The sequence below is a fragment of the Telmatherina bonti genome (genome assembly GCF_933228915.1).
Source record: "Telmatherina bonti genome assembly, chromosome: 13".
NCBI classification, from domain to species: Eukaryota; Metazoa; Chordata; class Actinopteri; order Atheriniformes; family Telmatherinidae; genus Telmatherina; species Telmatherina bonti.
This window is the reverse complement of record NC_136611.1, coordinates 32,177,729-32,203,377: the sequence shown is the minus strand read 5'-3', so window position 1 is coordinate 32,203,377 and position 25,649 is coordinate 32,177,729. Positions and strand designations below refer to the sequence as shown.

The following is a 25,649-nucleotide window of genomic DNA, read 5'->3' as shown; positions in this document are numbered from 1 at the left end:
AATATCCATTTTCTGGTCATGAGACTGGATCATGACAGGATACATCCTTAAGTGTAAATCACTACTTTTATTACCATGTGATATATAGATCATCTTTATTGTTTTCAAAACAATGACAATAAAGAAACAACAAAACAACTGTTTCAAAACAAAACAGCAATGTTTAGATCAATTTAATGGAAAACTATTTAATGTCTAATAATGATATTAATTCTGCTTTCATATGATTCCAGAAGCCAGCGTTGCTGCGCTTACATGCTGATAACTTTGATCTATTTAATATTTACTTCAGCTATAGAAATATTCTTATAAATACTCCAATCTGTTTAGTTTCTATGAATTTACAATAATCTATGTAATTTGTAAGCCATCGTTGTTTATGTTGGAATTCATTCTGGACAATGACATGTTAATGTTACTACGACCTCATGAAGCAGTACAATGTCTGAATGTTCTCGCTTCAGTCTTTTCATTTCAGACCCCAGCGCAGTGACAAGGAGAACCTGATGAGGAAATCACTAAAAAAACACAGTTGCAGATGAGGACAATCAGATGGATGAAGAGGACGGAGTGGACCAAAATGTGTGCAGCAGCTGCTTGCCCATGAGGGCTGGAACATACTTGTTGCACATGCAGACATATCCAGTAACGTTCTGCACCGTCTGTGTTTATTCTTACTTCAGCACAACACAGACAAAACACCCAATGCTGGAGGCCCATAGGAGTGAGTGGTTGTTTGTCTCTGTGTGGTCCTGCGATGAACTGGTGAGCTGTCCAGGGTGTTCCCTGCCTTTCGTCCAAAGACAGCTGGGATAGGCTCCAGCTTCCCCACGACCCTTCATCGGATTAAGCAGTTAAGATAATGAATAAATAATATTCAATTTAAATAGATGTTGTTGGTCAATTGATCCCTGAATTACTGCAACTTGAACATTTATTGTTATTGCCCTAAAACCAACCCCAAGAGAAAACAACTTGACAGCGCAGAATAGTCTTCCTCCATCAGGACGACAGCTCATTCAAATATTGCAGCTTTTGCAAACCTGGGACATTTATAGATCTGGATGGTAAAATATATGATCTTGTTTGTAAAATATTATTTACTGTAATTAAGCAGTCAGAAGTAACAGGATTTGACCATCTTCATATGGGACAAAGCTTCCTGCTGCTGGGCATCAACTGTCTGCACAATCGTTTTAACACAGCGAGCTCAGCTGCAACTTCAGAAAAGCCACATTCAGTTGCAGAAGTTTACTGAAAGTCAAAATGAATCATAATTAGTTTGCATCATGACAGGTAAACTACATGTTGTATGACAGCATTATGTTGACGCACTAAAACGAGCATTATCACAACAAATGTTTGTCCAGTTTGCTGCAAACTGCTTCCATGATGCTAAACTCACAGCTGGATGCTTCATGCAGCTGGTGTGAAATGATTCAGTCTGTTAAAATGGGAGCCAAAATAAAACTCATGCTGTGTTCCAGCAGGAATACTTGTAAAACCTGCAGCACTGGTCCTCGAGGACCAGCACTTAGGCTCCCTGGCTTCAGCAACACAAATTAGTGAAGACTTCAAAGCAAATGGTACGTGTAGAGCAAGTTAGCCTTAGCTACAGGTCTATAAACTCTCTCTGCTGTGCTTCAGCTCTGCTAGAGGAAACCATTTTCTACAGACTTAAACATCCGACATGTTGAAAATGTGGGTATCTGGGCAGACACAATTCCAGTTAATGATGGGAAACAAACCCATTCTACATTAACGTGGGTTATTTATTCAGCTGAATTGGCTGCTGCAAATCATAATTCTTGTAGCTCTGCTGTCCCTAGCAGAAATAGGAAGGGTCTTCATCAGCCAGGTGTGTCGGGCTGGACATTTTTAACCCCAGAACCTGCTGTACGTTAGGACTAATCCAAAGCCTGGTTTTTTTCTGCCCAGTTACAAATATTTGCACAAAGCCTGGCTTTGACTGGTTCTTTTCACTCAGGCATAGTAAATCCATCAGAACACGGGGCGTGAAAACAGGGGAGTTTGTTTTATAAATGACTCTCAAAGCAACGTGACAGTTTCAGAAAATATAACCCAGTTGTTTCAGTTAAGTAATCAAATTTCAATTTTAAAGTACGGCACTTGTTTAATCCATCATGCCAGACACCCTAAATATGTGAAACCTTACTGCACTTTGTTTGAGTCATGAAAAGCCATATATTAAGGGAATATCTGCATTGATTTATCATACGTAGACGGTTTGACATACGATGCCAGAGCAATACGGTGGCTTGCGTTCTCGCAGAGGGCCGGTGCTGGCATACACAGGAACCAAACCTCTTCACCACTGAAAAGATGATATCCAGTAACAGACAAAAGGGAGTAAAATGAATATTTGATCGACCTCCAGTAGAAAACAAGAATGTGAAAGTATAAGAGCTAGTATCTCCTCTCCTGCAGGGCCCTGGGAGACTTTCAGAAGAAGAACGAGAAAGAAGACACGTAGGAAGAAAGAAGGTGGAGTGACAGGAACTTGCTCAATTTAGAATTTGACAATAGCTTGCTCTGCAGCCAGCTGGGTCCTTGAGTTATCTCCCGGTGCGCAGGGGAATTAATTAGAGTCCTGATGATTGGGGGAAATGAGGCTGAATAATAAAAACCATGACAATTTCTCTGTGGTGTTAGTTCCTCAGTCTTTTGTCCTTCCCAACTCATGATGATAATCATGCCTGTGAGCAGCTCTTGTCATTGATACCCACCTACCCCCATGCCCATAAAGTGCTTTGGAAAAAAATCCCTCCACTGAGCAGCTAATGGGTGTGTGAGGTGTAAAAGTGGCCCAGTCCCGTTCTGAGCTCCCCACTGTGCACTGCTGTAAATCACAGAGCTATTACACAGGGGATGACTGCTGGGAAAATATGGCCAGTGAAAATTTCCTCTTCCTCAGCCGCAGTTTTTTTCTGCTTCAGCTCACAAAGCTCCGCACACGCTCAATATTCAGCCCTTCTATTGCCTTCAGGACTACAGGTACTCCAAGTTGTTTTTCCCACAAATGCCTTTCAGGAACAGTCCTCCATCCTGCTTTTCTTCTTCTATTTTCCAAGAAAGATGAAGCTGCTGTAAAAGTAAAAAAGTATAAAAGAAGCATTGAACTGATGGCATACTCTTGGTCGATATCAGCCTGTTAATATCTGGATAAAAAACAGCCTTTGATATTGAAAAGTAAACAGAATATCTTCTGTCCTTTCAATGATTATGATTTTTTTTTTGCTATCCTACTTGCTGAGTCATGGTGTGGCCTTTTAACTTCTGTAAACACATAATTATCTATTATCTCAGCCATTAAAAACATTGATCTTTATTACTGTTGTTGAAACAAAATGAATTAAATACAAAGAAATATGCGATCGCTCTTTTCTTTGTGTGAACAGTCGTTTTGTCAGTCAGTCATTAGTCCAGTTGAGGGTCGGGTGGAAGCTGGAGCCTATCCCAGCAGACACTGGGCGAGAGGCGGGGTAAGAGTCAGCCTGGCATTTCTCAGTAAGCAGTCTGGAAACTGGAAATATTTGAACCATGGTGATGGGATACTTCTATCACTTAGTGGTTGGAAAAGCAATGCCATCTTTGGGAATTCCTCATTGTGATCTTAATGGACGTGCACCAACGCAGTCGTGCACAGGAGATACAAAACACAGTAGCCGTGACAACCAGAGAAACAGGACTGACAGCTTTACAGATGTTTGTTCTGTATTCATAACTTATTAATACCAGTATAAAAAAAAAGTAACAGATATGATGAAGCTTTTGTTTTACTCCTTCTTGGTATCCATATTCCATTATGTGGTGATGACTAATATAGACTTTGGTGGTTCACGCTGAACTGTATGTTAATTCTTACTCTAGATGAATGTACAGTAAGTTCAAAGTATTTTTTTTTCTCCACAATACTTTGCTGCACAGAAAAGCATCGCTGTAAAGGTCAATTCGTGCTTTCATTTGCTATGCACTCCAACTAGCCGCAATGAATACTTCATGAGCAATTCGTCAAAGAAGGGATGCAAAATTTGGACGTAAATTGCATCTGTCAGGCTCTCTGAGGGTTCCACTCGTGGCTTTTAGGTCAATGAAAATGAATAAACGAATGTTTTCTTGTGCAGTGTTGTCAGCCTTGAAATGCAAATGTTGATGAAAGCAGACTGTCAACTTAAGAACGTATCAGCTGACTGATGTTTATTGAAAATGCCCCAAAGGTCACTTTGTTTCCATGTCTAAATAAGTACCGGTCTATTTTCCGGCACAGTGAAGGGGCTCGGCAGCAGCACCAGCCCGTGCACACTGTACAACCCCAATCCTTTTGAACACACCGAGTAAAGTATGCCTATTGAGTGCTAATGAGGGAAGCTGCTTCATTTTATCAGAAAACCTTCATTCAAGCTTTGAAGATGTGACAATTTGTATGTGCATGGCGTACTTGTTTAAATATTTAGAATGGAGCAGAAGAAAGATGCTGCTGTATTGGTAATTTGGGACGGACAAGCAAGATCCTCGTGGGGCTGAATTCCCTCTGGCAATCCTTTGCATCGACTACAACAGCTCTCTGAGGGTAAAGCAGGACTGCAGAAAGCTGCACAAAGATTTGTCAATGACAACTGCAGGTGATCAGGACGCCTCCTGGTTGCTGCCAATTAGTCAATGAGTTGCAATCAGTGAGAAATAAGCTGTAGTTAGGATGCATTTATAATTTAGATTTACAATTTTCAAGAACAGACAGAAAAAGATATTACACCGTGAAAGCAGGGTTTTCGGTTTCAGTGTGTTCAACATCAACCAGACGACAAGCTTCCCTTGAGCGACAGCATGACAGTCCTCTTACAGTTTGCCTGGAAACAATTTTGCCTGGGAAACTTGTTCCAGGCTTTATTTTTAGACATTAGGGTTAGGGTTAGCATCTGAACATTTTTCAGTTTTTTTTTCGGTATCTTTCACCAGTGAAGATTAAGACCCTGTGTGAAAAGTGAGTAAGAAATTAGGATGTGTTTCTTTTTGCAGCTAAATAAATGTAAACACCTCAAACTGGAAACGGTTTGAGCATTTTATTTGATGTACCTGGACTATTAACTCGGTCTCAATCTAAAGTGTTGTGTTATTGTTAACTTTTTACCTTAAACAAGACTGAGTTGTCATCTGTGTCCTTGTGTTTTATTTTTATTATTATTTATTTTCTTTTTCATGTATGTCTTATTTTACCATTTTATTGTTATTTTATTGTCTTAAGCTGTTTTGTTCACTTGCTGTTTCTCTACAGCACTTTGGTCAGCTGTATGTTGTTTTTAAAGTGCTTTACAAATACATATGGTATGGTATGGTAAACACCTAAATGTTCTGTTAAAATGTCAAAATGAAGAATAAAAAATGTTGACGTGCACGCTGCAAAATATCAGTTGACAAAATTTGTAGATAATTATGAACACCTTCATAAAGACACAAGGTGTTTCCACACATGTACTTTGCTTCTGTGCAGAGAACTGGCAAATCCTTGGAACGCTGCTGCACCCGTCAGACAGCGTAACCAGCCAGATTGAACCTGCCGACATACAGTTCATATGTTCTCCTGGCACTGCAGAGGATGCTGCATGAATCAGGGCGCAGCACCCGACACGCAGGCATGTCATCGACTGAGTCACATCATCATGCCGTATTAAAAACGGCAGTGAAACTGAGACAAAGGGTCTTACGTAATTCCAGCCATGAAGCTGCTGCAGCCTAACAGATGGAAATGCTGGTTAGTCGGTGAAGCATCTAACTGCTGACACTGCAGTGAGATTGTTCTTTGGATTTTCATGTTTAAGTTTTCTCTGATTTACTAAAATACAGACTTCCTAACACACCAACTAGCTTCTCTTTAAATTTGTCAGGATGATGCATCTCTGCTTTTGAAGTATGAGGAACTATAACATCTTTATGCCACGGTTAAAAACTCCTCTCACATGAGTTTTTCTGTGTTGTTGGTGATTGTTTTAGCAATCAGACGGACAAGAAGCCGAAATATTAATTCTAGATCGATTTGAGATACGGACGTAACACTGTGCTGACCATCAGCATGGCAACATTTTTATAGTGAACATGTAAGCAAGCTGGGATAAAAATTATGCTGCGCTTAGCTGAAGTAAAACCTCCTGCAGCTTTTGACTTTTTTCTGCGTGTGATGCTATCAGGGCTGCTGGGCTGGGTCACTACAGGATTATGTGATATTTCAACCTGAGTTAAGCAAAGGATTTGCATGAATTGACATGAAACAGTTCAGTTTACTGTGTGCATCTCAGCCATGTGGCCTGTTTTATAGGAAAACAAAGAAAGGTCAGACAATTTTAAATGTTTCAGATGCATCAGCAGTGCAACTTCTGCAGCTAATAAGTGTTTGCAGTCATTGATGTTGATGGATGGTTGTCTTGGGTTGAGTGGATGGTACAATAATTAGACTGTCAGCTTGCATTGACCTATTGAAAGCAGAAAAGTCCATTTAGACTCAATAAATACTCTAATGGTATTCCCATTCTTTTATGAATGAGGAAGGCAATCAGCACAAATGCCTAATCTCTCTGCCGCTGGTGACTCTCCCAAAAGCAAAAGGAAATATACTCCTTAAAAAGACATAAATATTAAATATTTAAGTTGCATTTTATTACACATATCTGCTGAGAACAATAAGAGTAAATTCTCTCTACTTAACTGCAGAAATCCTTTAACATTCAATATTGGAGAAGATGTGACACTTCAGACTCAAACATAAAGTCATATGATGAAGCATCTTTGTCAATATCCTCAGCAGAGTGGTGAGGAAGCAGGAATAAAGCAGAATAGTCCAGAAAAAAACACCATAAACTAATAACACACAAAGCTGAGGCAAGGAAACCACCAAACAAACCATTAAAATATATTAAAAAACATCTTAAAAACAGTCCCTTCAGTAAGCTGTCATGATGCAATCTCATGTAACCAACACGGATTCCAAGGATGGAATATAAACAATGACATGCAGCCGTCCCAAATTCTTATCAGGAGAACATTTTTTCTTTGACTGAATTTGTGCGAGTTGTGATTGCAGCTCCACGACTTCCAGGAGGCACAGAGAAAATATGTCGCCATGGTAAAATAAATGCATTATTATTATTATAAAGCACGACAAACTTGTGCAAAGATTTAGTCTTCTCAGGCCGTTTGCTCACTGTTGTGCAAAAACATACAAAACAAAATGAACTTTAACCACAAAAGTGTTTTTTTTTTTTTTTTACAATACTGGAGAGCAGATCAAGTAAACAACAAAAACAAACTAGTTAAAGTGACTCCATCATGTGCATTCATTCATTATCCTAACCACTTAATCTAATCAAGGGTTGAAGGGAAGCTGGAGCCTATCCCAGCAGTCTTTGGGCGAAATGCAGGGTACACCCTGGACAGCTCACCAGTCCATCGCAGGGCCACACAGAGACAAACAACCACTCACACTCACTACTATGGGCAATTTAGAGTAACCAATTAACCTAGCATGCATGTCTTTAGATGGTGGGAGGAAGCCGGAGTACCTGGAGAGAACCCACGCATACATGGGGAGAACATGCAAACTACACACAGAAAGGCCACTGTCCAAACCCCGCGCCAACCAAGGATCAAACCAGCGACTTTTTTGCTGTGAGACCACGTTGCTAACCACCATGTCACCATGCAGCCTCCATCATGTACATTTCAGGTTAATTTATTTTAATATGCAAGTCCAGAAGGGCAGAATATATTCAAGCATTTTTCAAAAACCTCTTGATTCATTTTGTATTGATCCTCTTAGATCAGCTTCTGCCAGAAACAAGTGAGCAGAGAAAGCTCCGCCCTAAGCTCCGCCTACAGGATGCATCTGATTGGTCAATTGCTAGGACTATTTGTTGGTCGTGAGCACATCAGCTGTTTTCTTTGTAGAAATACAGGCACAAAATGGTAAACAAACCAAAGTAGGTACTCTAGAAATAATGACAACAACGAACATGTTTGAGCTCGAATCAAACCCCGAAAACAACAATTCAGCAACCAACAGCAACGAATGCAACAGGATCTGTTTTAATCCCAAATAACATTGTTTGCCATTTTTCACTGGACTTTTATAATTGTAAATGTTCCTGTTAATAGGTGTAGATGTGGCAGATGTACCAAAATGCCATCTACATCCATTGTTCCATGTAGTTTATCACCGGGATGTTTTCAGCATCGTTTTAGGATACTTCGGTTTTACTTACAGCTTGTGTCTCTGAATCGGAAACGCAGTCCTTGATTGTAGGAACAGACCCTCTTTTCAGCAAAAGCCTGGTAGCAAGTCCTCCTCATGCTGGCCCTTGTTTATCCAGAAATCTTCGATGAAGTGCCGGTAACTAATAAAAACGTCAATGCAACGTCGTGGAAATCTAATTCCCTCACAGCCGAAGACGCATTACTTGTTAGATAAAAGACATGTCAGCACTGAAAATTTCCTGGTGTCCACTAAAATTTTAATGTCTTCCGTCTGTTCTGGGAAAGGTTTCCTCAGCAGTCTGCATCTACCAGGTAGAAGCTACTGGGGAGCGCTTTATGGTTGGGCAGGTGTCTCCTCGATGGATTCTGCTGCAGCTTAGCAGCGATGTGTTGCCAGTTCTGCCCAGTGACAACCTGTAAGTGTCCACTTGTTAACAACTGGCCTTTTAATCCCTGGGTTACTCTCCAAACTCCTGCAGTGTGGGAGTCTGCTGGCTGTGACCGGTACTTAGCAGCCAACCCACCTGATCCTCCCAGCGTCTTGTCTGGCTCTGTGGAGTAGGCTGCTCTTCACTCCCTGGTTGGACACCTGCAAGGATGGCTACGAGTTTTATTGCAAAAGAGTAGATGACATGTGCTTATAGGCATACTGGTGAGCTGTGCGCCAGGATGTGCTGCTGCTCCCGGACCTTTGGAGGCTCTGCGGTCTGGTCTGCTTTAGTAATCACTGGTTCCAGTCTGCTTCATCCCATGGGGAACCTTATCTCAGCTGCTGCTGTTCCAGTCCAGCAACCGACTGTCCCTACTATTCCTTGGTGACCTTGCGCATGGTTGGGTTTATTCTGGTGGTTCCAGGGGGGCAACCTGCCATTTAACATTTGCATGCTTTGCTTTTGATTTATCTCGCTTCTTTTTTTTTTTCTGAGTTGGCAGGCTGCTTCCATTTGAACCCTTCCCATCTTCCATCTTCAGAATAGGCTTTAATAAGTGTTGCCTTTTATTTATAGACTTTTTTTTTCTTTTGTCCAATAAATTGTATTTTATTTTGAACCCATAATTGCTGTCCAGGGGCCTTTATTGAACCTGCAGTGTTTCTGGTAATTTACTGGGGTGAAATTCCCCAGTTGCTGTTGTCTGAGTTTTCGTCCTTCCCGACACTCGCCACACGTCTTACACTGAGCATTGAAGGTGGCTGTGGCTTTCTTCTCTTGTCATGGAGCAGAGGTGAACCTCTCCTGCTCTGGATGGAGCTCGCTGCTGAGGATCGAGCTTCCTGTAAGTTTGGACGGAGGAGGAGAACATAGACTAAATGACTTATTTCATGTCAGTCTCCAATATCAGAAAGAGCGGGAATCTGTTGTTTTTCATAAAGAAAGCTGCTACAGGGGCCTGAAAAGTTACTAACATTGTACACTATGGCTCCACCAGGCTGCTGCTGAAGAGGAAGGGGCTGCCTAACACAGTGCCTGTTGAAAAAGCAGTAGCGGTGACTGATGCTCTCCATGAACCAGCGGAAGCCAAAGAGGTATTTACTGTAAGTGTAAATACTCATGCTTACTGATATCTATCTCAATACTATTTTTTTTCTATAGAATAGTATCTGAGAAAACTTTTTTTTTATTTTTACACCTGACTTGAACCACAAATACATTGTCAAATACCGAGCAAAAATACAGGATCTAAAGGGTAAAGGTCATTTTAGAGAATAACTATGACTCAGAAACTGTCATTGTTGATCTTTGTATTTCTTTCACTTTTTTTTCCTTTTTAAATTTGCATCTTAATAGAAAATAAAATACAAGTTTCTTTTCATGAACACAGTCAGGAGACAGACTGGGCAGGCTCAGCTGTGGTTTATGTGGCTGTTAAATCACTGTGAAAGCCACAGCTTGAAAATGCAGGAACAACCACACACAACCTGTAATGATTACCTACATGTTTAATCTCTTTCCTAATGAGAATTAATCATACTGAAGGGCTTTGGGATAAACAAAAAAAAAAGAAAAAAAAGCAGAGATTAATGCTTGAAAATAAGACAACATACAGCAGACTAATTGATGTTTGCTTTGCCTCTATTGTAGGAAAACAAAGGTTAAAGCAGTTGCCCTTATCTGAAGGTTAGGTAAGACCCATCTTCTTTAACTGTAGTCAACACTGAGGGGTCACCACAGTACAGGGGAAACATTGGCATTTGCTACTTAACCCCTCATCCTCCTCTTCTTCCTCTGTTTTCCAGTCCTCCTCAGTGGAGGCCTGCTTGGCTATTTTTATGTTACTGTCATGCTCCAGAAGTGAAAACAAGAGGAGCTACTTCAGCTGAGCTCTCCTTCAGATCTGGAAACCAAGGAGGTGAGAGCATGGCGCAGACGCAGCAGGCGGCGAGGGAAAGAGGAAGAGAGCTGACATAAAGTCAGAGAAAACCAAGTTAGCTGCAAAGTGGTCGAAGTAGCTCAAATAAATGTATCAACCAAAGTACAGCTGTGATATGCAGCTACTTTTTTTCTCTTTTCTTTGCTCTCATGACCTTAAAGGTAGAATATGTAAGATTTTCAATATTTTCAAAATAAATTAACTAAAAAACTAACTACAATCATAAACATGTAGGTTCCAGTCTGTCCATATTTGATGCGTTTTTAAATTACAAGTTTAATTAATGACAAAGACCCTTCTTGAATGTTTTCTGACCAGTAAAAAAAAAAGTACTTTTTTCCACCAGTAGGGGGAAGCACATTTTTTTGCAGAGCGGCTCTGAGCTACAGCTCACAAGCGATTCCTGCCCTCATTACAGCTGGCAAGGAGGAGGGGTGAGGGCTGAGTTTTGCTCATTACTGCCAACCTGTGGTTGTTTATGGAGGTAGCAGTTTTGTGGTTTTGCTCATGACCTGGTGTTTGCCACCTGGTGGTGGAAAGAATCGCCTTGAAATCTTACATACTCTGCCTTTAAACAGCCGCTTTTCTTTCTTCCTCTTGTACATCAGTACTTCAGCTGATACTGACTTAGGAAAAAAGGTGTAATCACAGGAAGCTTACACTTCAGCTGTTGTATCATCACAAAATGGTACCAATTCTTATGAAAGAACCCAAAGAGACAGTAAAAATATCAAGATATTAGGGCTAAAAAAGCTCCCTTAAAGCAAATAAGTTGTCAATAACTGACATATTCATTATTTTTTACAGTACCAAGAATATAAATAAAGTTCTTTAAAAATCAACACAAACAAGCAAAGAAAGTCAGAAACAGCCAAGTAAAGTAAATAAATAAACACTGTACCTTTTATTAATAAAAGTAGCTTCTTAATAAAAGAGTTAATAGAAGGAACGGTCAGCAGACCTGATTTGTTGTTTTCAGACTGAAAACACTTTTTGACAAACCTCTGCTGGAAGCTCACAAGATGCCCACATGGCTGAGTAAGATACTGCAAAGTAAGATCCATAAACAGCACAAAGACCACTGAAAGCGCTAAAAGTACACAGTAAGGTCTTAAAATGAATCCTAATGGAGTATAATGACGCTAAAATGGGTTTAACCTGATTATATTTCCTATTTTTACTTCAAATCTTGGCAGAAGAGTTCTGAGCTGTCTCCAGCGTGTCCGGGGATCTTCGGTTAAGAAAAATGATTAAAAGCCTGTTTCAATCATCCAGCCGAGATAAACTAAAAGCTCATAAATTCTCCTCTTTATAAGTTAAAAACAATCTCATCTTGACGCCAAGAAGTCAAAGAGTTTCATCGTTTATTTGAAACAACTTTTTGTACCAAATAAACTCAAACAAACTAAAATTTTAGCAGAGTTTTGATGTAAACGTCTCCTGAGGGAAACATCTGGCTTCACCAGCGAGTCTCAAAACTTTTAGATCAATAAAATTCAAGCCTGTCAAATGGAAACAACCAACTCACGGGAAATAAACTGCAGAGTGGATGGGATCGTTTTCTGTGTGTGTTCCACAAGTACAAATCCTTATTTTCTTTTTAGATTCATTGTTCAGATCTCAAACGGCTGGAAAGAAGTGAGCTGAGGCGGACTGTCCAGAGAAAGACTCGCAGCTCTTTTTACATGTCAATAACTTTGCAGTTCTTTCTCCATCTTCCCAATTCTGATTAAAAAAAAAAACAGCCTGTTGCAGCATATCAGCATGTAGATCAGTTTAATCACACTTTGCAGCTTGTTGTGATCCATCAACACATGTTTACCTGCAGACAGCAGGCTGCCTTAAACTCATTTACTCCAAAGCTGTTGTCATTAGAGTAGCAATACTATTCCTATGCCCACCGATGGTGACCACTTTCATTAGTTTGTTATCATCTCCTTCCTTGTGGGAGTCACGCAAACTGTATTTTTCGGACTGATTTTGCTTTTTAAAACACACAACTGTTGAGCCGTAAAGAACAACCGATCTCCACTCAGCAACTTCCAGGTTTTTATGGACTCTGTAATATTTGTTTCAGCCCCGTAGTGACAAAAGACCTCACACACATCCAATATCATCATCTGCGATTCAGAAAAACACAGAGAGGGTGTAAACTGCCATCAAACAACTGCACCAAGCAAATGACCTAAAAAGACCTGCGGCTAAGTTGTGGGCGATGTGAGTGGAATCAGGCTGGCTGGGGTGGAGGTGGGAACAGGGGAGGAGAGTGGTTTGACTCTGAGCTCTCCTCTGCTTGTGTATGTGTGTGTGTGTGTGTGTGTGTGTGTGTGTCAATATGAGTGGATGGAGCGCCACTGGCTCTGACAATGCGGAGCAGGCATCCGTGACTAAAGCATGGAGGCTGTTAAACGGCATGTCACGTCTCCTGATGCCAGAATCTCCACGGACGTGTGCAGCCAGAAACTGGCCAGCAGGGAGAATTAATTCCAGGACATGCACCATGCAAGCCCCGTCAGTTCACACCTACTGCCCAGACCTCGCTCAAAGCCCCACACAGGTTTACAGTCCTCTTCTCCACCACTGCATCTGCTTCACGTCAAGTAATCCGTGCACGGACGACTTAGAATAAATACGGAGGGAAGGTAGAGAGATGGAAGAAGGAAAAACAAAGTCAGTTTTACATGTTGTAAATTTGAAGGACGGTCCGTCATTCTGCATGAAATCACTTCCCATCATGTCAGATGTCAGCTGACAAAGTGCTTCAGCTGCATCCGCCTGTTCCCGTCCAGCGATCACGCAGTTCAGCTCAGATTTACAATCCTCCTGCTCTTCCAGCAGACTGCATCACAGGCTGCAACTCACATTTGGACATGACTGAGTTTTATGTCTTTTTGCTTTGATGGCATGTTGATGTAATTCTCATTCCCAGTGCTGAGTCATTTTGGGTTAACTGGTCTGTCAGGGTGAGTTTCAGATCCTCCGAATGGAGAGCGCTCTGACAACCGGCTGCTGCAGAAAAAACACCAACACACACTTCACACAACCCCACTTATAAAGACAAACAAACAACAACGGTCTTAAACTGGATGGCTGTGGTCATCTCTTATGGTAAACAAAACCTCAAATCTCTCAAAATGAAGGCTATGAAATTTGGCAACAAGGAACAACTGGTGGCAGACGTATTTTTTTACACACTCACATGTTGGAAACGACATCAATCTGAGGGCCAAAGTTGTGCTTCTTACTATACACAAATACAACACTGTTTAGAGGTTATTTGCTGAGCTTGATGTACTTATGAAATGAAAGAAAACAAGTTTATTCACTAAGTTTTCTGGGTTTTTTTTTTTAAATTTTTAAAAGACATTTGGAAACCAGTGTTTGCTGTAGTTTGTATATTTACAAGATGAAACATGTTTAGCATATGAGATGTCACCAGCAGGGAAGCAGCTAAATGCAGCTTTTGTTTTAGCTCATTTCTGCGCTGCAGTCTCCTAGAAAGTGAATTCCAGCAGGCTTCTTGTTTGCTGTGACTGAACTGTGAGAGCTTGTTGACTCTCAGCTTGTGATGGTCTCCTGTGGGTGCCACTGCCACCAGTTAGCTGCGGCATTAAAGAGTAAAAAGGCTCAATTAGAGCAAAATGAGCCCGTCTCATATTTTTGTCCAAACTCACTACAACATTCTCATCTTTTATGCATGCGTGGCAACACACTGCGTAGCGCTACACAATGCAATAACGGCTAACAGAGTCAGTCGCCGTCGCTGCTGCAGGATCCACTTACTTGTTTTGGTGCTTTGAGCCCTGCAGATGCGCGTGATACTGTGCCACCGAGTTGAGCGTGACGCTGCAGACTTCACAGGTGTAGCTGCGCTTCAGACCTGGAATCAGCCAGAAAGGCATGGATTAAATGAACCAATCTAGGAAATGGATACACGCTCTGCTCTTCATCCGTCTCCATAGAAGAGTGACATTTTTAAATCACGATATGGTAATTCGATTTTCCCTCTCCTGCACAAAGTCAATACAAAATCAGTCCATCACAGCCAGACAGCCTCTCTGTGAAACAAATTAAAGAAAAAAAAAATTGATTTATGCAAATATGTCTCAGTCTACAGGTGAACTTTTTGTGATTAAAGGCTGCTGGTGATGAAGTGGAAAAATCAATTAGACCTGCACTGACGGTGGATTTCCTTTCTCTGGAGGAAATGCATTTCACATGCATCAGGAACCCTCTTGATTTGTAAAAGATGCAGAAATCTCTACATTCAGATTTGTTCCTACGTCAAAATATTTCGCTTAGTTGCCTCTGATAACTCTCCTGTTTGACCTTCATGAAAATGCGGCTGCAAAACTGGCAACACAGTCTGACCTCTGCGTCAGACAACAAGGTGTTTGATCCTTCTGCCATCAAGACAAGTTAATAAGTCGCTTCAATTTGTTTTTCTGATTGTACGCCGGCTGATTCCTCAGTGCGATAATGGCTGTATTGAGCCAGTGCCCCCCGTAGCTGCAAATTATAAGCAGCCTGCGTAATTGTCGTCATATTGTACTAATCTCGTTGTGTTGTGAAAAATGGCCATCATGATTGCCTTGCTTTCACAATTAAGTTAGCTCCTCCATTAATATGCCTTGGAGCAAAAGGCCAGGAGAAAATAAATGCCACACGCACTCAACTGAATCACATTTCCATATTCTTCTGAATCAAATTTCCCCCATGAATAAGCGTTTAGTGAAATGTGTCACTGGAGCTCGAGCTGCGGCATCTTGGAAAGGGTACGCGCTTTTCTTTTCAGGGAATGTTGAAAATCTGCTGTTTGTTAACAATTCACTGCTCATATGGTGGTGTCAGCTGTTTCCCTTCGAAGATTTTGAAGGAAAGCAATATTCACCCCCTCAGAGAGAAAAGTAAATCTCTCCCTTTCACTTCCCTGCTGATAAGCTGCACAATAACCACTCTGTCAGTGGGCTGCCAGCAGGACTGAGGTTTCAATTTTGCAGCGGTGTCCCAAGACGCAGTCAAGAGCTGACATAAAAGTTCTGCAGCAGGTACTGGGGGATGACGCCGGAGCGGCCCCCTTTGACAGCCTGCTTCTCAAACAGCTTCTGAAAGGGTGAAAGATTATACGGCCGCTGTGGTATCCATCACTGCCAGCCACCTGTGACCCTCCCCTCGTGACGCTACCCTGCATGAGCGATGAAGCACCGGGAGCCCTGAGGCCTCTGCAGTTCCTCCCCTCCATCACCTTTACTTCCTACTCCCTCAGGCATCACAGATGAGTCATTGGAAACTCATTTGTTGAGCTGTGAAAAGAAAGGCAGCTCAGGAGACCATGCAGAAGAAGAAAAATGTGCTCTGCACTCTCATTTATTTGGATTAAGTTGGAATTTTGTTACCGAATACAAACTGGAACAGGTTGTGGAGTTGATGAATGTGGAGAAAAATGTTGTGTGATGTCTTCTGTCTTTATCTGATCTGGGATAAGTTTAGAAAGAAAGTGGCTGGAATGTAAACTACAAAAACGAAACATTTCAGCCACTGTATGTTTACTTATTTTGTTCAAAACTCTCAACATGCTCCCCATTTATCTTAAAGCCAGCTGTAGTTTCAAAGCAGCATACTGATACTGAGCTTCTGCACTGCAAAAACTGAAATCTAAGTAAGATTAAAAATCTTAAATTGAGTACACATACGCTTATTTTTTTTAAAGGTAAGATAATTCTTAGTTTTTATGCTAGAGAATTCCTCTTGTTTTAGGAGTATTTTTACTTGTTTGGGGAAGTCTTGATAAGCCAAATTTTCTTGTTCTGTTGGCAGATAATTCATCTTATTTTAAGCAACATTTACCTAATTTTTGTATTTTTTTCGTTTTTTAAGGCTGCGTTTTTGCAGTGTGATGTTCGTAAATCAACGACAATCCCAATTCCCATGCAGCTGGGATGTTGTGTAAAATGGAAAAAAAAAAAAAAGAGTACAATGATTTGCAAATCATTTTTAACCTATGTTCAGCTTAATAAACTGTGGATTCTAGACATCTGATGTTCAAACCACTCACATTTCATGGTTCATCTGCAAATATTCAATCATTTTGAATTTGATCCCAGCAACATGTTCCGTGTTGCCACATCAGATTTCTTCCTAACAACACGCAGCAAAGGTTTGGAAACTGAGGACACTGTTGAAGCGTTGGAGGTGGAATTCTTTCCCATTTTTGCTTGATGTAGAACTTCAGCTGCTCCAGTAACTGGAGCAGCTGACCAGTCTAATACCTCTATTATGTAACACCTGCAGAAATAGGTTTGGCATTGTCTTGCTGAAATATGCACCTGCATCCCTTAATAAGACGTTTTTGGATGCAGCATATGCTGCTCCAAAACAAGTTGGATGGGCGCTTCACAGATGGGCAAGTTCCCCATGCCGTGAGCACTAACACACCCCCATCGATCACAGATGCCTGCTTTCTGTGACAATCTGGATGGGTTTTTTTCTCTTTGGCCCACAGGACACAACGTCAATGATTTCCAAAAATAATTTAAAATGTGGACTCATCACATCATGGCAGACTTTTCCACTTTGTGCCAGTCCACCACAGATGAACTGGGATCCAGAGACGCTGGTGGCTTTCTGGCTGCTGGTGATGTCTGGCTGTGGCTTTGCAAGGCAGAAGTTTTACTACATGTAGGATATCCACATGGGGATATCCTTCACACGATGTTGTCGGTTTTCAACACACGTCCGCCTGAGGCATCAAAGGTCGCACGCATTTAAAGTTGATTTTTGGCCATTCTGCTTTCATGCAGAATCTCTGAATCTTCTGATATTGTGGGCTGTAAATTATTAAATTCCTAAATTTTCTGCAGTTAGAAGTAGAGAAGCATTGCTCTTAACCTGCTGGAGCATCTTCTCATCTTCTGCTTGCAAAGTGGCGAACATCGCCTCATCCTTTTGAGGACGCTCCTGTTACAGCCCCTTTTATTATTTTTACCTTAAACTGACCTTGAGAGAATAATGAGTGCATTTGTGGACCAATTTAAGTGGTTTATGGACCTACATGTTCAGGTTATAAACATTTATTCACCACAGAAAGTAGAGGTAACAGTGCAACACCCCTCCACCCTACTAAATCACACTTTGGTTAATCTTTATATGTGCTTCCTTTAATCATTACATTTTTGTTCCAGCCTTCAATCAAGTCACTATAAAGCAGCTAGTACATGTAGCACCTGCTTGTGACGAGGTCAGCAGGTTTTAACACATTTCTGAGTGAATCTTTATCGAATCGGTTTTCCTTTCGGCAAACAAAAGGTTTACTGACCCCAGCTTGACCCCTAAAAGGTTCTCTTGGATCCAGCTGGACTTCAGCAACTGATCGTGTTTGTTTTCATTTGCAAATCCAGTTAAAATAAAAAATACACAAAAAATTGTCGACTTTGATCATGTCATAAAAAACTAAAAACACGCTGCATGAATCTGGCTTTTAATAGCATCGTCCTGAATCAAATCGTAGGTCATCTAAAAAACTGTAACCAGTTACACACTTGTAGAACAGAAATGTTTATTTAATTTATGACTTACAAAACTTGAAACCTGAATAAGCTGCAGTCCAATCAGACAGGACACGTTGTCTCACCTGTATGTTGACTCACAAGCAAGTCGCAGACCGATGCTGAGCTGAGATTTCTCCTTTGCTCTGCATCGCCCTAACTATCTTGTAGCGTCTCACCTAATTGAGACCTATTACCTGAGCATCTGGGAGGGAGCGTGCTGGCAGTATGACTGATCAGCAGTGCAGTCTTCTGTGCGGACTGTTTATAAGCAGGGAAAAGGTGCTGCTGGTCCAGGGTTCATGCTAAATTAACCAGCAGCCATCTGGCTTGCTCAGATGTTCTTAGTTTACCTCATTCCCTCTGAATGCAGCGGAGCACTCAAGCTGAAAGAACATATGCTAAATCTGAATTTGTTCACAACAAATTGTTTGCTAATTTACAAATGTGGGGTATTTCAAAATATGCTCCTCTGTGAAGCGACTTTCAGAATGAAATCATCACTCAGAAGTGTTTTTATCCCCTCAAAGTAATAAAATAGTTGAGCTCACCAAATCATAGATAAGATCGGGCTCTAAAAATGGACCCAGATACTGTGCAGGGCCGAGAAATAAAATATCTCCAACAGGAGCAGACATTAGTTGGAAACAAATGGCCTTTCTTCTGTTCAACCAGTCTGGAGCTTTAAATAAAGCCGATAGGAGAAATGCTTTGCCCTTGCTTCGCTTGTGAAGAGAACCTTGATCAGCGCAGAGTAATTTGCTCATCCCTGAGTCTACCATTAAAGCAGTTAGAGATCTATTTTATGATCCCAGGAAGCAGTAAATATAACCGAGTTGATAGCAGCAACTTTAGAATTGCTACTGTGAGCTTAGAAAGACTAAAAAAAGTGAGAAAAAAGGAGACAAAATGCTAAATTTCCGTTTGACAGAAATGAATCTCCGCTTAACGGCTGTAATGGGGTCTGCAAAATCATAGGGCTTGTTGAGGTGCTGGACAGGCCAGACTGCCGAGCAAATTCACTGGTTTCAGGGGAACGGTGACAAAATGAAAGAGCACAATGTTTTATTTCTTTATTTGGCAGCTACACTGGTCACAAAACACAGAGTGACCAGTATAATTACAAGGACACAGGCTGCTGTTGACCTATGAGAAGGTGACTCATGACAGAGTTCAGGCTGTGTGAAACAAGCGCTTCTCTTCCACAGCACAAAAGAGACCAGTTTAAGCCAGTGTCTCTTGTCTTTACACAGTTTCTGGTGTGACGCTGCAAGTAAGGATCGTTTTCATGAAAATGCCAAATCTGAATTAGCTGCGTGATTTGTAAAGTTTGCAGAAACATGGAACACATAGGGAAGATATCAGCTTTTACTTAGTTCATGTTACCTTCTTTATTTCCAAGTATATGAGTATATTGTCAAAACAAGACAGCAAAAACAAAAAGGAGAATATTCCAGTTTTAACAAGAAAATGAAATAATTTATAAAAACTTCCTACAAATTCAGCAGAAGTCTCCTCCTGATGAGAATGTCCTTGTTTTGCAGGTTTACAGGGCAAGCGCAGCTTCCTCTCCTTTTGCTATTTTCCCAAGCAAACATTCTCTCATGTAGGGCTGAGAAAATACATGTCAATCATTAAAATACACAGCTCTCTGCATGCATTATAATTATCATACTGGACACCAGTAAATAAATCAAATAAAATCAAGTCAGAATTTGTTTGTATAGCATCATCATACATGAAGCTTACTGAACACTCCCCCCAATCCCATGTTGCATGGCAAAATTCTGAAATAATCTTCTGTCTCTTTAACAAAAAACAAAAATTAAATAAATAAATGAAATAAAATAAAATCTGGCTTGGCAAACTGCAAGGAAATGATATCCTGATGGTCCTTTCACACCAGGAGCCAGCCCATCCATAACCATAGAGCGCATCGCCACTGGAACGACCACAGCCACAAGGCTACAATGCAAGGGCCAAACTATTAAAGGCCATCCCCATGGCAACGATCTGGCAAATTGATTAGTGGTCATACCAAAACCAGAGTGGATAAAATGTAAATGAGGTTTCTGTCAAGTTAGCTGTTAACTGAACTGTAAGGCAGAAATGTACAATCAAACTTTAAGAAGTTTCAAAACAGACACAAAGGATGTAAATTTCAAAGCTGACTGGTTGCTAAGGATGTCACAAGTTTTTTTCTGAGCTTTTTAACTGGACACAAGAAAAACACTGAGATTATCTTTACATCTGCTTTAAACACAATCCAAGCTGAGATGAGGTACAACACAGTGATGGATGGAAGCGAAGTGAATGCTTCAGCTTTGGCACAGCATGGAGCTTTTATTCTCTTTCCGGCACTTCATTTTCACTCACTCAAGTGTACTTTCAGAACAAATAATGTTGTAATTCATCTAAAAGAAGCTGAGACGCAATTTGAACCTGCAACCTACTTTGTGAACAAGCTGAACAACAAGCTGCTGATGTCTGGGAGGATATCGGCCCACAGTCACTACAGATTGTGATTCCTTATCAGACCCATTTGATGCTTATTTACGTCTTTGAGGGTTTCAGCTCCTGCTAGTTTTAAATATAAGGCACCTTGTGATGAATCAGAAGGAAACTGCAGGGGCTTGATGCTTAGGTCCCATCAGGAATCTATTTACATCACTGAGGTTTAGTAAAACATCATGTTAGCCAACTCTGCACTTCCAAGCACGTTGTAAGCCAAGACAGCAGACTCCTGACGAAGCATCGGCCTTATGGCTTAGTGGTAAGGAGGATTACTAACTGAACAGATTTGGCAAAATACAGTGAAGCTGATGGGATGGAAACTTAGAAGTGTTTGCAGGTAAAGAAGTGTCCTACTATGCTTTACCTGGCATAAATAACTGCATCTGCTTGCTGAAAACTAAACTAACGGCGGAAATACTCATAAAAACAACAAAATAAGACAGAAGCCAATGCATCGCATGGTGGAAAACAATTTTTGGTGACTGGGGTTTCCACTGTTTGTCCCACCTTAGGAGGGTCCTGATAACCAAAGAGCTGTGATTCCTGAGCCAGTCCTGAACTAAAATAGCACATTGGAGCTACTTTTATTATTCAACTGAAACAATTATACATGCAGAAGCAGAGCAGCCATTTGGGCAGTTATATATATATTTTCTTGAACTGTTAGCTCAAGATAACAAAGTTTTATTGAGATGAGATCATTTTCCCAATATGAATTGTAGTGATTTTTTTTAATTTTTTTTTTTTTTTTTTTTTTTTTTTTACCAAGACTAGTCTAACTTAGATTCCATTAAAATTTGGGAGTGAACTGGGAGAAACTGTGCACACAGGAATTCTGAAGTCTGGATTCATTATCACTGCGAGAAAAGAAACTGCATGACAGTACCTTTACAGAACCTTATTAATACACAGCATCATCATGTGAATGTTGTTTGTTTTTAAAATAATATTTTTAAATAAATAAAATAAAAATAAATAAATGTTTTTAGTTTAAAAAAAAATAACTGCAACAAGTTTGCCATGTTTTTGATAAATATTATCAAATTAATACTATTAATAATATCATTATTTCAAATGCTAACGGTAAGTCTCTAGTCATCAGGGAATCTATTTGTGTAAATATAAAATAAATGTCGAACAATAATGTTGGGTGGAAATGACCTGCTTGACAGAGTTGTGAACTCTGCTCTTTTTTTGTGACATAAAAAAACAAAGTTTGTTCCTATTGTTTATGTTCTATTCAAACCAGCTGAACTCACAGCAAACAAATAAATAGATGCCAAGACCTGAATATTATGACTATTAAGACAAAGTAAAAGATTTTGTCTCTCAACCAGGTTCATTATGTCTTCTTTCTTATTATATCAATGGTTCCTTCTTTCCACCTTCTTTAACCTTTTAGTCTAAAAGAAGAAACTGTTCATATAATGGATATTGTCATGCAACAGATTCTGCTCTCAGCTTAGTAGTTTACATCATTTAAATGCACTCCAATGCTTCTTTCTTTCTGTTTGTTTTTTTTCCCTACTTTTTCTTGGCATGCATGAATTTAAACTTGGCTTCCAGTATATCTCTGCCGCCTTATACCTGGCCTGTACCACTTCAGAACACCTGTATCTCTTCCTCTTATGTGGCTTTCTTTCTCTGAGATTAGTTTGAAGGACACACCATGCAACCAAAGTCTGTCTGCTAGGCAGCTCTGACTGAAAAATCAAATCTTTTCAGTGGGAATTGGTTCTTCTCATGTGCTTCAGAAAATCATCCCTGATAAACTGCCATAGATGCTAGTAAGTTTTTATTCCAAAAATTTAAAGTGGCTCTATTACGCACATTGCAGTCAAAATTATTTTTGACACGCAAGTCCAGAAGGGCAAGAAATCATCTAGCATTTTTCACAAACCCTTTCGTTTATCTTGTATTGATCCTCTCAGATCAGCCTCTGCCAGAAAGAAGCAAACAGAGAAAGCTCTGCCCTCTATCCTGCCTGCAGGCTGCGTCTGATTGGTCAACTGCTAGGGGTAGTTATACTGAGCTGTGAAGGTGGGCGTGGCTTTCTTCTCGTGAACGTGCACAACCTAGAAAAAAAATTACCAATCACAGAGTCCCTCCCTGGGACATCACTAAAATTTTGAAGTAAAAAAAACTTTCTACAACTAATCGTTTCAGTCACCATGGAAACCGAATGTAGAGAGTCCTGAAAAACTCAAACATAAAAAACTGGCGCCACTCATATGTCTAATGAGAGAGTGTAGTGGAACGCGTGCTTGCCTGATTGAATTTAGGTGAGCTGATTACCGTGGACTTCAGCCAATGGGAGTACTCCTGGTATATAAGCAGCAGCTGAGGAAATCCTGAGTCCGGGCTCACTCAGTCCCAGGGACTAAGGAATGCTCATAAAATCTCTGCTGTGAAATGTCCTGAAACTGGCTGGACTGGTAGGTTACCCTGACTTCTTGACTTTACACACTGCAGGTGGTTATGTTTTTCAAGCAACAATCTATACTGTGATAGGTAACTGCTGTCAGAGTGGTGAAGAAGGCTTTACCTAGGTGGGACCCTGCTGATCGGTATGTAGCTGTCAGTGTGTGACTGGAATGCTAGTTTGGGCATCCATTGTATTAAATCATGCTGTACCTCCTAGACCAGTGTTTTCAACCACTGTGCCGTGGCACACTAGTGTGCCGTGAGAGATTATCAGGTGTGCCCTGAGAAATTACCCATATTCACCTAGTTGGTCTGAAAAGCAGCTGTGTGTGTTTATCTGAACAGGCCCCAGTATAGGACAATAAAATTCCTTTTTCTTGTGTTTACCTGAGTTCTATTCATGAGGCTTTGACAAGCTGGACTTTATATTAATTATATGGACCTTTTTTTTTTTTTAACAAAACAAAAACAAAACATTTTGGTTCGTGGTGTGACTTGTGATTTTTCAGAAAAAAAAAGGTGTGCCTTGGCTCAAAAAAGGTTGAAAAACACTTTCCTAGACACAGAGGACCCAGGCGGATGCCTGCTTGGGCACCACTGGAAATTGGCCCAGACACACTGCTGCTCCATGACTGCTTCCCTGTCCTCAGTCTACATGTCCTCATGCTGCTTCGCCCTGGGATGCTTTTATAGGCTGTTCATTCTGCTGCACTCGATGCACAGTGTTTAAATCAGATATTCCAGAGTTGTCTGGTGTTTTTACATTTGTTTTCATTTTATTTTTAATTAAATCATTTCTACCGACATTCCGTTACGTGTGTGTGCGTGGGTTGTTTGTGTTTATTTATTTATTTCTGGTCTCTTCCTGCTGGTGGTGGACAGGTCATCTTAGTGGTGGCGTCCTCCTTATGGTTGCTGTGTGCATGCAGAGACTGGAGTGATCTGCTGGTGGGGTTACCTTTTTGTTTCTGTGCTTTTGTCCCTGAGACGCCACTGACCCTTCCTTTACCCTTCTCCCTCACCAGCAAGGCAAACTGTCTCTATTTTAGTTGGTTTTATTTTATTTATTTTTAAATTATTTTTAAGTGGAACTTGTAACTGCTTTTGTGAACCTGTGAGGCTTATTTCCTTGGGTGTAACTCCCAAGGTGGCACTGTTGCACACTCATCCCCAGCCCTCTTGCCATACATTCAACACTGTAGAAAGCTCAAATCTAGAAATGGGATAATAACTGTAACTCACCTTAGGCAGGTTGGTGGGTGTTAATGCAGAACCCTGTTAACCATATCTATATTTAAAGAGAAAGATGAGCTCCAATATTTCTGTATATGGCAAATAATGATAAATTGAACTACAACTTAACTAGCACTTTATGATAAAAATAACCAACAGGTAAAATGAGTATAAGGCCAAATGGTGTGCAAGTTGATGAAGCTCCAATGAAAGGAGTCCGGAAGTAACAGATAAATAATCAGAGACAATGTAAGTGAACATTTCCTCACAACAGCAAACAGAAACCATCTGCTGGTTGGGCTGGACTTAATAGACCTGGACTGATAAGAGACTGCGCAAAGTAACTCGTCACGACATCTGACAATCTTTTATATCACGTTCTACCAATAGGACATATTCCCAGGGCTGTTTGTACAGAACCCACTGAAGAGAGAGGGTGTGTGATTAGAAAGAGAGAGCAACAAAAAAATGTTAGAAAACAGTGCTCAGAAAGTCCACTTTGTTTGTGGAAATGTGAATGAGCCAAACAAATTCTGATTCGGGTCCAAAAGTGGATTCAGCCCACCTAAAAATGCAGGTCTCGGTTCATTTCAAGCGGACTACAAAGTATAAAAAAAGTCACTCCCTGCATGTGGCGTAGCATTGCATTGTGGGTAAATACATAGCATTGGCGTTAAGAGTCCTTTGCCTCATCTGTTCATACGGCGTCCATTGTTTCAGTGTATTTCTGCAGCATACTTGCATAAGACACAATGAAAAAAACAAACATCGATAAATTCGTCTCCATGTTTAACGCGCAAGTGGAGGAAATAGTTTTCTTCTTCCTTCGTCTTGTTCTCTCTTTTGTTAAATACTAGCGCAGCGCCACCTTTGGTGGGAATGGTGATATATTATTCTAATGGTTTGGCTGGTTTGACCAAAGTGTAATGTGAATGCCATCTCGGCCCGATGGAGACACCCCCCTACAACTGAGCCCCAGTCCCCAGTCGGACTGAGTCTGGTGGTCTATCCTGATGTGAATCCACACTTAGAAATGTCTGATCGCAAAGGGAATGTATTCTAACCAATTCACGTTCCACAACCACTGTCTAGGATATATCATTAAATACAGCGTTTATTATCATGTTCTCTCTGGAACACAATTATTACAAGCTGCAGCTTATGTAAACCAGAAGTTCACTAATCACTGCTCCCAACTCCAGTCTTACCTCTAAATGACTCAATCAGATCAGTTATAAGCATGATGTATGTTCAGGAAGGCAGTCTTTAATAAACCGCTGGTTGATGATCAAATGACCCGAG

General features: G+C 40.6%; 1 protein-coding gene across 1 annotated transcript in view; it reads right to left on the bottom strand.

The window, feature by feature from the left end:
* zmat4a (zinc finger, matrin-type 4a) overlaps nt 1-25,649 on the bottom strand; it is a 187,788-nt gene that overhangs the window by 7,365 nt on the left and 154,774 nt on the right. The window contains 1 exon segment of the mRNA XM_079252005.1: nt 14,416-14,512. Within this exon segment, the coding sequence (XP_079108131.1) occupies nt 14,416-14,512 (97 nt within the window).